The following is a 15,746-nucleotide window of genomic DNA, read 5'->3' as shown; positions in this document are numbered from 1 at the left end:
CAAGGCTCCAAGTCGAGGCGGACGTATGTTTCAGCCTTTAGGGAAGTCCAAACAGCTCGTTTAGAGGCTGGCTTTTCTCATATGGATTATGTGGATTTAGTTGGTGACCGTGCGTTTTGATACTTTCACCATGTTCAGATAAGACCATCCAACACCTTTCTCATCACAGAGGCAAGCAGAATCCTGTTTTACATGATATGGGACCTTTAATAATAACGGAGGCTTGACTGATCACATTTTGTGCACAGATCTGATTTGGGACACTTTCAGTTGCAATGTGAACATAGCCCCAATGCTGCATATTGGTACACGCTGCACATATGCTTCACTTCTGCAGTGTAAATGCATAGATCTGTCTGTTAATCTCTAAATCCATCACTTGTCAATTCAAGATTTGTTTCAAGCCAAAAGGATCTCCTTATTGGCATTGGCCTTATTGCGCCATCTTCCATCAGTAATTGTATATTTATGTATCTTCTCTATATCCTGTTTATTTCCTCTTCTATTCAATGCTGCTGCAGTGATCCAATTCCCCCATGACGATCACTTAAAGGAACACTCCGCCCATTTTCAACCAGCTTTGTATTATTAGAACATCAGTAGTACAGTATATCAGAAAACTGTAAACGGTTTTGAAGTCTGTCATTTAATTTGACAGTTATTGAGTGTTAAAGTGTGGACCAGTGACATCACTGGTCCACACTAACTCAAATTAATAACTCATTAACTCAAATCAACTCTCAATATCTGTCAAACTATACATCATTCATCTAGTTTGACAGTTATTGAGAGTTGATTTGAGTGAATAAGTTATTAATTTGAGTTAGTGTGGACCAGTGATGTCACTGGTCCACACTTTAACACTCAATAACTGTCAAATGAAATGACAGACTTCAAAACCGTTTACAGTTTTCTGATATACTACTGATGTTCTAATGATACAAAGCTGGTTGAAAATGGGCGGAGTGTTCCTTTAACTTTCACCTTATCTTATCTTATCTTAACTTATCTTATCTTATCTTATCTTATCTTATCTTATCTTATCTCATCTTCTCTTATCTTCTCTTAATTTCACGTGGATTTTATTGCTGCTCTTATTGCTGTGAAAATACCGAGCTGAAGACACTATGTCGATGTCAATCACATTTTTGGTGGCAAAAGGATGTCGCCCGTTTGCCTCTTATCAACTCTTTTCCGGTGACATTTTCCAAACTCGGCAGTTTGTTTACCGGCAGAAGAAACGCGTGGGCTGCATGGGGGACGAATAGAGCACTCTGCCGTTGTGCTTGCAGGACAATGAAAGGACAAACTCATTATTGTCATGCATGTTATCCTGCATTTCTATAGCCTATGATTATTAGCCTACACTAGACTTGCTAGAGAAAAAACTGTAGCACACTTATCTTACCAGTAAATGTGGTTGCTGATCAGGTGAGTGAACTGTACACCCCTTAATTACGATGGCATGCTTCATTTAATCCCTGTAGGACACCAGTGGCATGTGCCTTTTGGCTAAATTGTAAATATTTAATATGGTATTGTAATCTATTACATGACAAGAAATATACATTTTCAAATATTTCTTTGGATAAGCCATTTAAGGGAGGTAGAATATTGATCACATCAGCAAAATATATAGATAGAAGTTATAATTATATTAATTTGCAACATATAACATACTAAAATGTATTTCATATTACTTATAGTTTCTTAGATGACTAAAAGATGAAGGAATTGTATGTTAATGCCAGAAAAAAATTGTTACCTGGCTGTTTTTGTGCCTTTTTCACAACCGCTCCATTAGTCCCTCGCCTGTGCTTTATTTGTCCCTCCACTGTGGGACAAATGAAGCATTGCGCAGCTTCTGGTTGCCATCTGATGACGTCTGATGTATTGACCCATGGAACGAAACTACGGTTGGTAATGCCAGAGGACATGTGTAGGTTGCTTACATAAAAATATTGTAACTCCAGCTGAAACAATCTTTACACAATGACAAAAAAAACAAAAAGTGCTTTCCTTCGTCCCTGTTCTCCCCTACTTTGATAAATCATATATCTGAATCATCAGAATGCATCACAAATATGGTCGCAGGATGAGCCCATTCAGAGGCAGGTTGTATAAAATGATAAGATGGTGATATTATAAAGATTGTTGATGTCGAGTGAATACAAACTGAAGCTTGGACCACCCCAGCCAGGACGAGAGGAGGTACAGTATGAAGACATGAAGATGGAAAACAGATCAGCAGCCTTCAAATCTGAATGTGTTATATTTATTGCAATTAAATGTGATGATATCTGTAACAATTCAGCATACATACAGAGCAAAACAAATGACCAACAGAATTCAATATCTGCAAAAACTTTATATTTATTGAAATGTGGTGATCTGTAGATTAGTAGTATAATCGACACGAGACTCAGCCTTCATTCTTCATTCTGAGTCTCGGCATAGCAACCCCTGAGTCAACTGCACGCTCGGCTAAAATGGCTGGCAAGCAACATACACGTTATCAATCACAATAAAACTGTACCCACCTCATGCACAATGTTGTTACTCAAAGTTTGGACCCCAGAGTGTTCCTAAATATTGCGTCGTTTCCAATACTGAGCCCTTATTCACATGCCAGATGCCTGTGGGCTGAAACGTCCGTTCCTGCTGCTGCCCAGATGAGAGATTAAAACTTGGAAAAGGAAAATTTTTAGTCTGCTGGCTCATTTTCTCTTCTTACCAGCGTGTTTTTGCCGTGCACAAAAAACAAGTTTTTATCGTTCCCTTGAGTATGCTCGCTACCGGTGACTTTTTACAACATGGAGTATGCTAGTTGGTGCAGCAGCGGTAGCTGTGTGCGGTCACCGGCAGGTCATAGAGGCAACTCGTAGGCTAAACCAGAGATGTAGCAATGTGTCCCCCCTCTTTTCCCACAATCCCTTCAAGCCACATGACTGTAGCTCTGGGGCTTGAAACTGCAATTGGGATTTATGTCCCCTAGTAGTCAGAGTTCTCTAGCAGTCCTTCAGGTCACCCCCAACTCAGTGGTAGGCATTATTCTGCTGTGTTTGTGCCGTACTTCATGAGCCTTCACAGTCGAGAGAGGAGGTGTTTGGACTTGTCGGGACCATCCCCCGCCTCCAGCGCTCTCCTTACATTCTGCCAGAAGAGTCCTCGGTGCTGGCCGGCCCGGGGCCAGCTCAGGTAGGAGCGTCTCTTCAGAAGCTTCCTCATGCGGTAGCAGGGAGACAGCCGCCAGGCCGGGATCTCCTCCAGAAACAAGAGGATCAACACGTCCTTCTGCTCATCTAACAGACGGAAGCTGCACGCACGGGACAGGACGTACAGTTAGGAGAGTCAAGGCCATGGCACTCCAATCAAACATTATCCGGCAGTTGTTGGATAATGTTTGATTGGTGGGCCACGGGCTAAACACAGACAAACGAGGATTGAACATGTGGAGTCTGACCAAATATCTCCAAACAAGGACAGACACCCATGGCACACCATTGTTGTAGAATGTTGGATTGGTGTGCCATGGGCCTTTAAAGGAATAGTTGACCCCTCAAAAATGTGATCATTATCGACTCATGCCAGTACTAACTCGTAGTTCTCCAGGCTCGCTGCTGGAGAAGCTTCTTCAAGTGAACTCTGGGGAGCTGGACAGTCTGCTTAGAAAAAGGCAATAGATGTCCATAACATTTCTTCATAAAGCATGTCTAGTATAATCAAAGTCTTCTGATACCTGACGATGACTCTATGACTCGTGGGGGGGGGAAAAGTAATTTGATCCATTATTTCATGAAAATCCTCGCCAATCGTCATTGCACGCACTTCTGCATTACCAAACGTCACTAGACCATGGTGGCCTAGGTTTGTGTGTGCCATCTCGTGAGGTTTGTTAACACAAGCTTTATGGAGTAATTTTATGGACAATTATTGTTATTACTGGAAGAAGCTCATCCATCAGCAAGCCTGTAGAACTCCAAGTTTTATGAAGAAAAAACACCTGAGTTTCTACTTGCATGAGAAGGAGTAGAATGACCCAATTAAAATGTTTGGGTGAACTATAATTCCTCTAGGAGGACTGAACGGCTCGGGGAAGTGGGGAGACAGCGCAAGAAGTGCTGCTGTATGTGAGAACAGAGAGGCAGCGCCCCCACCTGGCCATCTGGATCTCCCTGGAGCACCACTCGCTCTCCAGGTAGCGACGGCTGATCACACAGATGGTCTTCCTGCTGCCGTAGATGGCCTCTGTAATGTTCTCGATGATGGGCTTACCTGGGGAAGCAACGGCAAAATCACTGATTTCTACTGAATGAAGATTTAATAATCCCTTCTACCTCTCTCCTTAGCTCTGATCTGCCTCCTCTTTACTTTGCTCTGACTATCAATCTGAGGTCACAACAATAGGCACGGTGGCTCGGACCTCTCCACCGTTACATATTTCATATTTGTGGGGACTGGGGACTGACCCAACACAGTTGACGTGGGTATATGATCATGTGTGCGTGGCCTCACTAATTCCTTGGTTTCCATGACCATACACCACCAGAAGGCTAGATGGCGCTGTTGTGCTTTGCTATAATTGAAGACGTAACATCATAAGTAGCGGTGTTCTCTACATTCTCTGAAAGTCATTTAGACCATCTGGGACATCAAAACACCAGACAATTAAATTCTTAGATGGGTTATCAGCTCCTTACAGCCTCTCGCAACCCAGTCTCAAATATCTTTTTTTATACGACTCACAGTTTACCATCACATACAGTAATTACCCACCCCAATTATGGGTTTAGAAAAACATTCACAATTATTATAAAACAGAGCTAAAAAACAACCAATCAGGCTGCTCAAATCATTTCTCAGGACTCTGTTTTGAAAGATTGCCCACTATATTTTGTATATAGTTTTTATAAGATTATATTTGCATTCAAGACCACAAATTCAAAATCACGGAATTGCCTTTCCAGGGGCTTTAAGGTAAATGAGGCAGGTTTTATTGTAGGTTTTACAGACTGATACCCTTCATTGTATTGGTGATGGCCAGGCCAATATCAGCACACCGATATACAGTATAGACAGACAGACAGACAGACAGACAGACAGACAGACAGACAGGAAGGCAGACAGACAGACAGACAGACAGACAGGAAGGCAGACAGACAGACAGACAGACAGACAGACAGGAAGGCAGACAGACAGACAGACAGACAGACAGACAGACAGACAGGAAGGCAGACTGACAGACAGACAGACAGACAGACAGGAAGGCAGACAGACAGACAGACAGACAGACAGGAAGGCAGACAGACAGACAGACAGACAGACAGACAGACAGACAGTCAGACAGACAGGCAGACAGACAGACAGACAGCCTCTACCTGGTTGGAAGTCTCTGTGGTGCAGACAGAGTCTCCAGCCCTGCTCTCCTTCCAGCACGGGAAGCATCTCTCTGAGAATCCAGGCTTCATCATGAACGTTGTAGGAGATAAAGGCATCATAGTGGAGAGGAGCTCCCTTCTTCCTCCTCCTGCTGTCATAAAGGAAGGCCAGGAAGAGGTAGTAGGTGTAGGCTAGATGCAACCTCAGAAAGTGGTAGGTAAAGGATGTGAGCAGAGTTAGCACAATCAAAGAAGTGCTGCAAATGAAGCAGGGGAAGCTAGCGTCCGTCAAACAGGAGTCGTCGTCAAAGTCTAGCAACTTAGTTACCGTTTGATTACGAGGATCAGTGCAAGTGTATTGGTGGGCATTAACAACCTGTGTTTGAGTGTTGCTCACCCAGTTGTTAAAGCCAGAATTATAGCAGCAACTGAAAGGGTTACCAAGCAGGTCCAGATATGTTAGAGCAGGGAGGGAATGGAAGACAGTCTCATCGATCACTGTCAGTTCATTCTGACTCACTTTCAACCAGGTGAGTTTACTCAGGTTTGCCTTGGCCAGAAAATCCAATGACCTGAGTTTACTGTTGGAAAGATCCAGAGCCTCCAGGTTTGGGATTGGCTGAAACAGTGTATGGTTCAGATCTGACAGATCGCTGTTTCTCATTACAAGACTCTTCAGATGAGGAGTGTGTTTAAATGTCTCTGGGGATGGTGAATTGGTGAAGACATTCTCAGCTGCAAAGTGCTCTAAAGATTTCAGACCTTTAAGCAGATCTGGTGGGATGTTAAACGTGCGATCATCAAGTTGATACACTTTGATTATAAGATTCTTCAAGGAAGATAAATGTGTGAAAGGTGGCTCATTGTTCTCATTCAATTTAATGGGGTCCTCTTCTAAAATCACATTTAGTGTTAGATTTTCTAAGTGTTGCAGTCTTGTGAACCAGCCTAGTAACCTGGAACTGTAAGAGATTGCTGACAGATTGAGAGTCCTGAGATCATCCAGTCCTTCTAAAGACCAATACAGCTCTGATCGAGTGTCTGATTCTAAATCCAAAGACCTGAGGGAAGACAAATTTCTAAAATGTCCCTTTGTGATCCTTGCCAATTGCCCAGATAAATTCAAAACTTCTAGTTTCGGTAGGCTGAGTTTGAAGCTACAAACCTTGTTTTGTCCAATATTTAATACTTTCAAACTATTCAAATTTTGAAAAACACATCCCTCGAGTTCTGAAATAAGATTGGACCTCAGAACAAGTTTGGTCAATCCTGTCAGATTCAGGAAGTCGGAGCAACGTAGCTCCACGATATGATTATAACTCAGATCTAGGCTTTCAAGTGTGGAAACACCTCTGAGTGCAAGAGGCACTTCAGACAGACCGTTGTAGCTGAGGTCCAGATGCTTGAGCTGCTTCATGGATCTAAGTGAATCTTTAGACAGGTTAGTCAGATCATTGTTGCTTAAATCCAGCTCAGTAAGCTGAGTGCAAGACTGCAGCAGTTTATCATCCACAGTGGCAGGATTGCAGAACAGTTGAAGAGTTCTCAGCGCAGGAATTTGGCAGGCAATGTCAACCAAACCCCTATCTATCATCAGCTTGCTCATACTCACTAGCCATAGATGTTCCACTGAATCAGCAGTCTGCAGCACCTCTCTGAAGGCCTCAAAACTCTTTCCTACTTCTAAATACAAATCAGTTAAGCTCCTTAAAAAAGACTTGTCTGGTACGTCCCACTCAATGTCTCCACTGTCGATCAGGAAGATACGTTGAAGATGAGGAAATTTGTCTCTTGTGATGCTGAACTTCTTCAGTGGACCTAAGGCCAACCCTCTGAGCTCTGAGAAGTTAAACGGCAGGTCATTCGATTGAAAAGAGGTGAAGTTGAGGTTAACTGTAATGTCCAAGTCATGTAAGCTTGGTAGTTGTAAGAGAGGGATAATGTCAGCCATTTGATGTAGGTTGTTTTGGAACAGTGATACTGTCTTTAAGCTGTGCAGCGACTGACAAGCCAAGGGAGATATATATTCAATGTGGTTACTGTCCAGTGATAGCTCTATTAAACTGGACAGACCCTGAAACATTTTGTGTGTCAGGTTTGTAAGTTTATTTCCGTATATGTTAAGCACCCTTAACTCTGCCAAGTCCACAAATGCTCTATCATCTATATGTGAAATCCCATTACCACCCAGATATAGAGCTCTGAGCTTTGAAAAATCTTTAAAGTCTGCCCTGTTGATCTTTAAAAGGTCATTGAACGTGAGATCTAGCGATGTTGCCTTTGTTGGAATGTCGTCAGGAACGGCAGTGAGCTCACGATCGTTGCATGAAACATTAACATCAGCCACATGGTCAGAGTAATCCACATCGCAGTCTTTCAGTGAGTAAGCCAGCAAGGGGTTAATATGAAGCAGACAGGACAGAAGGAGGACAGGGAAACTCCAGTGAAAATCTGGAGAGCGACGTCCTGTCCGTGTGGTGACCATCCTGCTGAGTTACTCTGATGTGGAGGTTAGCTGCTGCTGATGACACTGTTGGTCATGGCAGATCTGAGGAGAATAGAAAAGAAAACAAACGCTACAGTTGAGTTTGTTATGCGACGTCTAGTGTGGCCCGATATGGCGAGGGGCAAGATGTTCGCTTGGAGGACGCTACAAGATACAAGATGTTTATTGTCACACGGATGTACAAGTACACACGGTCAAATGCTTGAGCTCAGTTATGTTCCGTTACAGTCATCATCATCATCGTCAACAACATCGTCATCACCATTGTCATCAACATCGTCATCATTGTCATTCACATTATCGACATTATCATCATTGTTTCCTGTCATGCTTAACTGGTACATTAACATCAGAACATTGTCATCGTTATTGTCATCTGTTCCGGTGCTTTTCGGGTCTGTGCCGTATATTGCGGATGCCCATAAATAATCTTTATATGTTATGTTAATTAGTAGTTACAAGTTACAGGTGGGAAGTAAGCTTAATGTTCATGATCATATTATATATTTATTCTACTGTATTTCTAATTCACCTCATTGTAATTAACAATAACAGTAATAACATTAGTAACCATAACATTTTATATTCAAGGCACGGTCGTAGGTTTCAGGGGGTCTGGTCAAACACTTCATTTGCCGCTCAGTCCTCCTAGAGGAATTATAGTTCACCCAAACATTTTAATTGGGTCATTATATTCATTCTCACAAAGCATTAATAAATGGTTAATTACGGTTCATTAATGTTTATAGAACATGCACAACCATTTAAAGGTTAGGGCCAAATGAAGATAAAGGAACTAGCAAACCTCATGTCATCTTCATGGCGTATATGTTACTTAAAGGAACATCTCAACCTAAAATCCAAAATACATATTTTCCCTCTCACCTGCAGTGCATCCATCTTTATATTTTTGTGTTATTTGCCTGAGTTTTGGAGATATCGGCCGCAGAGTTTCTGCCTTCTCTCCAATACAATGGAACTGGATGGCACTCGGCTTGTGGTGCTCAAAGTACCAAAGAAATACATTTGATAAACTCAACAGCAATGTCTCTTTCCAGAAATCATGACCCAGTTACTCAAGATAATCCACAGACCTTGTTATGAGCAGTTTCATGTAGGAACTATTTTCTTTTGACCGAACTACACCCGCTAGCTGCTAGCTTCATACAAAATAAAATAGTTCCTACATGAAACTGCTTACAACAAAGTCTGTGGATTATCTTGAGTAACCGGGTCATGATTTCTGGAAAGAGACATTGCTGTTGAGTTTTTCAAATGTATTTTTTTGTTTCTTTGAGTACCACAAGCCGAGTGCCATCCAGTTCCATTGTACATATTGAAGAGAAGGCAACCATCTCTACAGCTGATATCTCCAAAACTCAGGCAACTAACACAAAACAATATAGATGGATAAATAGCACTACAGGTGAGAGGAAAAATATGTATTTTGGATTTTATGTTGAGCTGTCCCTTTAACACTGATCTCCCCCTCACCTGCCTCTCCTCCCAGCCTGTCTCCGGTCCTCTGGTCTTCTGCTCTCCAGTCGACTCGGTGACAGAAAACCCAGTGGCCTCCTTTTGCATCGCGCTCCTGGCTGACATTGGCTTCTCAGCCAATGAGCTGTGAGTGCGTGGGGAGTGGGCAGCCAATGAGCTGTGAGTGCGTGGGGAGTGGGCAGCCAATGAGCCACGTGAGTGCGTGGGGAGTGGACACGTTGGATCATGTGGGCATGTCAGACACTGAGGAGTTCCGTCTTGTGGTCTAAAGTCACGCTTAAAACGCGAAGGAAACAGCGTGACTTCCCCACAGCACTGGTGGTTTCACTTCATTATTAAGGTTGGCAACACCACACACACACGCACACACACACACACACACACACAACATAAAAGGCAGATTAAAAAGTGTTAGATACCAATCGAGATATCGGTGACATGAATTATCGTTAGCCAGACATGGAGGAAGTTGGTGATCTGATTAGGCTCTTGATGTAGCTATATGTTAGCTAGCTAGTTAGCTAGCATTTTGCTAACATTAGCTAACTTAAAGCAACACTCCACCGATTTTCAACCAGCTTTGTATGATTAAAAAAGTATCAGAAAACTTTAAACAGTTTTTCAGACATTCATTTAGTTTGACAGTTATTGAGATTTGATTTGAATCAAATTGTGATGTCATTTGTGCATGAATGACATCACTGGTCCACAACTTCACTCAAATCAACTCTCAATTACTGTCAACCTAAATGAATGTCTGAAAAACTGTTTATAGTTTTATTATGTGTGAGATTATGTGCAAAATAAATCAGCATTGAAAATCGGAGGAGTGTCCCTTTAAGATGTCACTATAAATGTAATGACTATCCCTGAAGATTGTGATAGCAATGTAATAGGACTTAAAGTAATGTTACATTTGTCCTTTGGTAATATACCTATAGCCTTGTCATTTTACCTTATTAGTCCCATTTAAATTTACATTTATTTTCAAGGGAGACCATTTAGACCATTTAGAAGATGCAGTATCAATTCATGAAACATAAAAGTTGCAGACCAGCAAAATCAAAATACACTCAAAATCAGGTAAAGGAGAGAGGAACGTAGCATTTTTTAAATGCTTCAAAAAAAGAGGAAGAAGCCCAATTACTGGTCAAACGTGTTAATGTCTTGACTAAATAAATAAAACACAGTCCGTGAAGATGCATTTGCTTAATTCAGCCCTGACATCAGGGACAGATAATAAAAAAACATAAAATTTAGTATTCCATAGTTGTTTGCAGCGTGGAGCCGCAGACAGGTTATTGTCTACCCAGAGGCCTTTGCAGCGGGGAGCCCCAGAGAGGTTATTGCCTACCCACAGTCCTTTGCAGCAGAGAGCCACAGACAGGTTATTGCCTACCCACAGTCCTTTGCAGTGTGTAGCCACAGACAGGTTATTGCCTACCCACAGTCCTTTGCAGCAGGGAGCCACAGACAGGTTATTGTCTACCCAGAGTCCTTTGCAGCAGGGAGCCACAGAAAGGTTATTGCCTACCCACAGTCCTTTGCAGCAGGGAGCCACAGACAGGTTATTGCCTACCCAGAGTCCTTTGCAGCAGGGAGCCACAGACAGGTTATTGCCTACCCACAGTCCTTTGCAGCAGGGAGCCACAGACAGGTTATTGCCTACCCACAGTCCTTTGCAGCAGGGAGCCACAGACAGGTTATTGCCTACCCACAGTCCTTTGCAGCAGGGAGCCACAGACAGGTTATTGTCTACCCACAGTCCTTTGCAGCAGGGAGCCACAGACAGGTTATTGCCTACCCACAGTCCTTTGCAGCAGGGAGCCACAGACAGGTTATTGTCTACCCAGAGTCCTTTGCAGCAGGGAGCCACAGACAGGTTATTGCCTACCCACAGTCCTTTGCAGCAGGGAGCCACAGACAGGTTATTGCCTACCCAGAGTCCTTTGCAGCAGGGAGCCACAGACAGGTTATTGCCTACCCACAGTCCTTTGCAGCAGGGAGCCACAGACAGGTTATTGCCTACCCACAGTCCTTTGCAGCAGGGAGCCACAGACAGGTTATTGCCTACCCACAGTCCTTTGCAGCAGGGAGCCACAGACAGGTTATTGTCTACCCACAGTCCTTTGCAGCAGGGAGCCACAGACAGGTTATTGCCTACCCACAGTCCTTTGCAGCAGGGAGCCACAGACAGGTTATTGTCTACCCAGAGGCCTTTGCAGTGGGGAGCCACAGACAGGTTGGTTATTGCCTACCCACAGTCCTTTGCAGCAGGGAGCCACAGACAGGTTGGTTATTGCCTACCCACAGTCCTTTGCAGTGTGTAGCCACAGACAGGTTATTGTCTACCCACAGTCCTTTGCAGCAGGGAGCCACAGACAGGTTATTGTCTACCCAGAGTCCTTTGCAGCAGGGGGCCACAGACAGGTTATTGTCTACCCACAGTCCTTTGCAGCAGGGAGCCACAGACAGGTTATTGCTACCCACAATCCTCTGCAGCAGGGAGCCACAGACAGGTTATTGTCTACCCACAGTCCTTTGCAGCAGGGAGCCACAGACAGGTTATTGTCTACCCACAATCCTTTGCAGCAGGGAGCCACAGACAGGTTATTGCCTACCCACAGTCCTTTGCAGCAGGGAGCCACAGACAGATTATTGCATACCCACAATCCTTTGCAGCAGGGAGCCACAGACAGGTTATTGCCTACCCACAGTCCTTTGCAGCAGGGAGCCACAGACAGGTTATTGCCTACCCACAGTCCTTTGCAGCAGGGAGCCACAGACAGATTATTGCCTACCCACAGTCCTTTGCAGCAGGGAGCCACAGACAGGTTATTGCCTACCCACAGTCCTTTGCAGCAGGGAGCCACAAACAGGTTATTGCCTACCCACAGTCCTTTGCAGCAGGGAGCCACAGACAGGTTATTGTCTACCCACAGTCCTTTGCAGCAGGGAGCCACAGACAGGTTATTGCCTACCCACAGTCCTTTGCAGCAGGGAGCCACAGACAGATTATTGCCTACCCACAGTCCTTTGCAGCAGGGAGCCACAGACAGATTATTGCCTACCCACAGTCCTTTGCAGCAGGGAGCCACAGACAGGTTATTGCCTACCCACAGTCCTTTGCAACAGGGAGCCACAGACAGGTTATTGCCTACCCACAGTCCTTTGCAGTGTGTAGCCACAGACAGGTTATTGTCTACCCACAGTCCTTTGCAGCAGGGAGCCACAGACAGGTTATTGTCTACCCAGAGTCCTTTGCAGCAGGGAGCCACAGACAGGTTATTGTCTACCCACAGTCCTTTGCAGCAGGGAGCCACAGACAGGTTATTGCTACCCACAATCCTCTCCAGCAGGGAGCCACAGACAGGTTATTGTATACTCACAGTCCTTTGCAGCAGGGAGCCACAGACAGGTTATTGTCTACCCACAGTCCTTTGCAGCAGGGAGCCACAGACAGGTTATTGCCTACCCACAGTCCTTTGCAGCAGGGAGCCACAGACAGGTTATTGCCTACCCACAGTCCTTTGCAGCAGGGAGCCACAGACAGGTTATTGCCTACCCACAGTCCTTTGCAGCAGGGAGCCACAGACAGGTTATTGCCTACCCACAGTCCTTTGCAGCAGGGAGCCACAAACAGGTTATTGCCTACCCACAGTCCTTTGCAGCAGGGAGCCACAGACAGGTTATTGCCTACCCACAGTCCTTTGCAGCAGGGAGCCACAGACAGGTTATTGCCTACCCACAGTCCTTTGCAGCAGGGAGCCACAGACAGATTATTGCCTACCCACAGTCCTTTGCAGCAGGGAGCCACAGACAGGTTATTGCCTACCCACAGTCCTTTGCAACAGGGAGCCACAGACAGGTTATTGCCTACCCAATTGCTGATAATTAGTTTGACCATGTTCAACCTAGGATATCATAACACAAGCCAAATGCTGACAGATTTGAGACTTTGAGAGATTTGCTTTGAACCATTTGAACATATGTGACCAGTGACCAGAGAATATTGTTATTTGCAAGTTTTAATGCTTTTAACAATAAATGATGCCAACAAAGATGATGCCAGGATGAGAGGAGCTATGGAGATGGAAGATGGAAAACAGACCAGCAGCCTTCAAATCTGAATGTGTTATATTTATTGAAATTAAATGTGATGATATCTGTAACAATTCAGCATACATACAGAGCAAAACAAATGACCAACAGAATTCAAAATCTGCAAAAACTTTATATTTATTGAAATGTGGTGATCTGTAGATTAGTATTATAATCGACACGAGACTCAGCCTTCATTCTTCATTCTGAGTCTCGGCGTAGCAACCCCTGAGTCAACTGCACGCTCGGCTAAAATGGCTGGCAAGCAACATACACGTTATCAACAATAAAACTGTACCCACCTCATGCACAATGTTGTTACTCAAAGTTTGGGCCGCAGAGTATTCCTAAATATTGCGTCGTTTCCAATACTGAGCCCTTATTCACATGCTGCTGCTGCCCAGATGAGAGATTAAAACTTGCAAAAGGAAATTTTTTAGTGTGCTGGCTCATTCTGTCTTCTTACCAGTGTGTTTTTGCCGTGCACAAAAAACAAGTTTTTATCGTTCCCTTGAGTGTGCTCGCTACCGGTGAGTTTTTACAACATGGAGTATGCTAGTTGGTGCAGCAGCGGTAGCTGTGTGCGGTCACCGGCAGGTCATAGAGGCAACTCCTAGGCTAAACCAGAGATGGAGCAATAGGCTCGTTTGAGATGAGCAAATTCTGCGCAGATTCGACCAGCGCCTTGCTTGCCCCGTTGCATGATGGTTAGAAAGTTGTCCGACTTGCTCCGCCTGCCCGACTGCGTGAGCCACGGGACTCTCGTGAGAGCGAGGCGGGCGCAGATTTGGAGCGAGGCGCCGCAGTTGCTCCCCACCAACTGCGCCCGACTGCGGATGACAGAGGATGACGAGAAACGCATCGAGCTGAGCGCCCATTGGTTCAACACAGGTGCATCACAAACCCACAGTGAAGTGTAGAAACTTACATTTGATATCTATTCCAAGCTGTCACTCCATATTTTACATAAATACCACCTGTAATGCCTACATAAAAATAAAAATAAGGAATCTGAAGGGCTGTGTCATTTGAGCAGTGGTTGGCACTAATGCATGTTTTAATTTGTTTACAAACTGCTGTTAAACAAAACTGTAGAAGAAGAAAAGCAGCAGTTAGTGTTCGACTTGTTGACGCCTCGCCTGACTACGCTCGGCTGCTCTCGTCTGCTTTCCAGGTGAGCAATTCAAACGAGCCTATTAACAATGTGTCCTCCCTCTTTTCCCACAATCCCTCGCAAGCCACATGACTGTAGCTCTGGAGCTTGAAACTGCAATTGGGATTTATGTCCCCAGAGTTCTCTAGCAGTCCTTCAGGTCACCCCCAACTCAGTGGTAGGCATTATTCTGCTGTGTTTGTGCCGTACTCCATGAGCCTTCACAGTCGAGAGAGGAGGTGTTTGGACTTGTCGGGACCGTCCCCCGCCTCCAGCGCTCTCCTTACATTCTGCCAGAAGAGTCCTCGGTGCTGGCCGGCCCGGGGCCAGCTCAGGTAGGAGCGTCTCTTCAGAAGCTTCCTCATGCGGTAGCAGGGAGACAGACGCCAGGCCGGGATCTCCTCCAGAAACAAGAGGATCAACACGTCCTTCTGCTCGTCTAACAGACGGAAGCTGCACACACGGGACAGGACGTACAGTTAGGAGAGTCAAGGCCATGGCACTCCAATCAAACATTATCCGGCAGTTGTTGGATAAGGTTTGATTGGTGGTGGGCCACGGGCGAAACACAGACAAACAAGGATTGAACATGTGGAGTCTGACCAAATATCTCCAAACAAGGACAGACACCCATGGCACACCATTATTGTAGAATGTTTTATTGGTGTGCCATGGGCCTTTAAAGGAATAGTTGACCCCTCAAAAATGTGATCATTATCGACTCATGCCAGTACTAACTCGTAGTTCTCCAGGCTCGATGCTGAAGAAGCTTCTTCAAGTGAACTCTGGGGAGCTGGACAGTCTGCTTAGAAAAAGGCAATAAATGTCCATACAATTTCTCCATAAACCGTGTCTATAGTATAATCAAAGGCTTCTGATGCCTGACGATGATATGACTCGTGGGGGGAACGTAATTTGATCCATTATTTCATTAAAATCATCGCCAATCGTCATTGCACTTCTGCATTACCAAATGTCATTAGACCACGGTGGCCTAGGTTTGTTTGTGCCATCTAAGTTTGTGTGTGCCACCTCGTGAGGTTTGTTAACACGAGCTTTATGGAGTCATTTTATGGACAATTATTGTATTCTTTTACTGGAAGAAGCTTAT

At 44.5% G+C, this 15,746-nt stretch overlaps 2 protein-coding genes across 2 annotated transcripts in view; both read right to left on the bottom strand.

Annotated features, from left to right (window-relative positions):
* Positions 1-2,296: 2,296 nt before the first annotated feature.
* On the bottom strand, positions 2,297-6,498 carry LOC310794601 (toll-like receptor 13). Its single transcript, XM_083656587.1, has 3 exons — positions 5,379-6,498; positions 4,158-4,275; positions 2,297-3,316 (listed from the first exon to the last, which is right to left on the bottom strand). The coding sequence occupies exons 1-3, from the start codon at positions 6,040-6,042 to the stop codon at positions 3,085-3,087; spliced, it is 1,014 nt and encodes a 337-aa protein (XP_083512713.1). The 5' UTR covers positions 6,043-6,498; the 3' UTR covers positions 2,297-3,084.
* Positions 6,499-14,823: 8,325 nt separating this feature from the next.
* Positions 14,824-15,746, bottom strand: part of LOC310794698 (uncharacterized protein) — a 5,187-nt gene continuing 4,264 nt past the window's right edge. Inside the window, exon 3 of the mRNA XM_083656705.1 lies at positions 14,824-15,088. Coding sequence (XP_083512831.1) covers positions 14,857-15,088 — 232 coding nt within the window. The 3' untranslated portion in view covers positions 14,824-14,856. The remainder of the gene's footprint in view (positions 15,089-15,746) is intronic.

This window comes from Poromitra crassiceps (genome assembly GCF_964638095.1).
Source record: "Poromitra crassiceps genome assembly, chromosome: 20".
Taxonomy (NCBI): Eukaryota; Metazoa; Chordata; class Actinopteri; order Beryciformes; family Melamphaidae; genus Poromitra; species Poromitra crassiceps.
This window is presented reverse-complemented; position numbering and strand designations above follow the sequence as displayed.

Excerpts from the sequence above, each read along its gene's own strand:
- LOC310794601 (XM_083656587.1), bottom strand. The coding sequence starts at position 6,042 with ATGAGAAACAGCGATCTGTCAGATCTGAACCATACACTGTTTCAGCCA. Across the intron at positions 4,276-5,378 it reads CCACAGAGACTTCCAACCAG|GTAAGCCCATCATCGAGAAC; the intron begins GTAGAGGCTGTC and ends TTGCTTCCCCAG. Across the intron at positions 3,317-4,157 it reads AGGGAGATCCAGATGGCCAG|CTTCCGTCTGTTAGATGAGC; the intron begins GTGGGGGCGCTG and ends CCGTGCGTGCAG.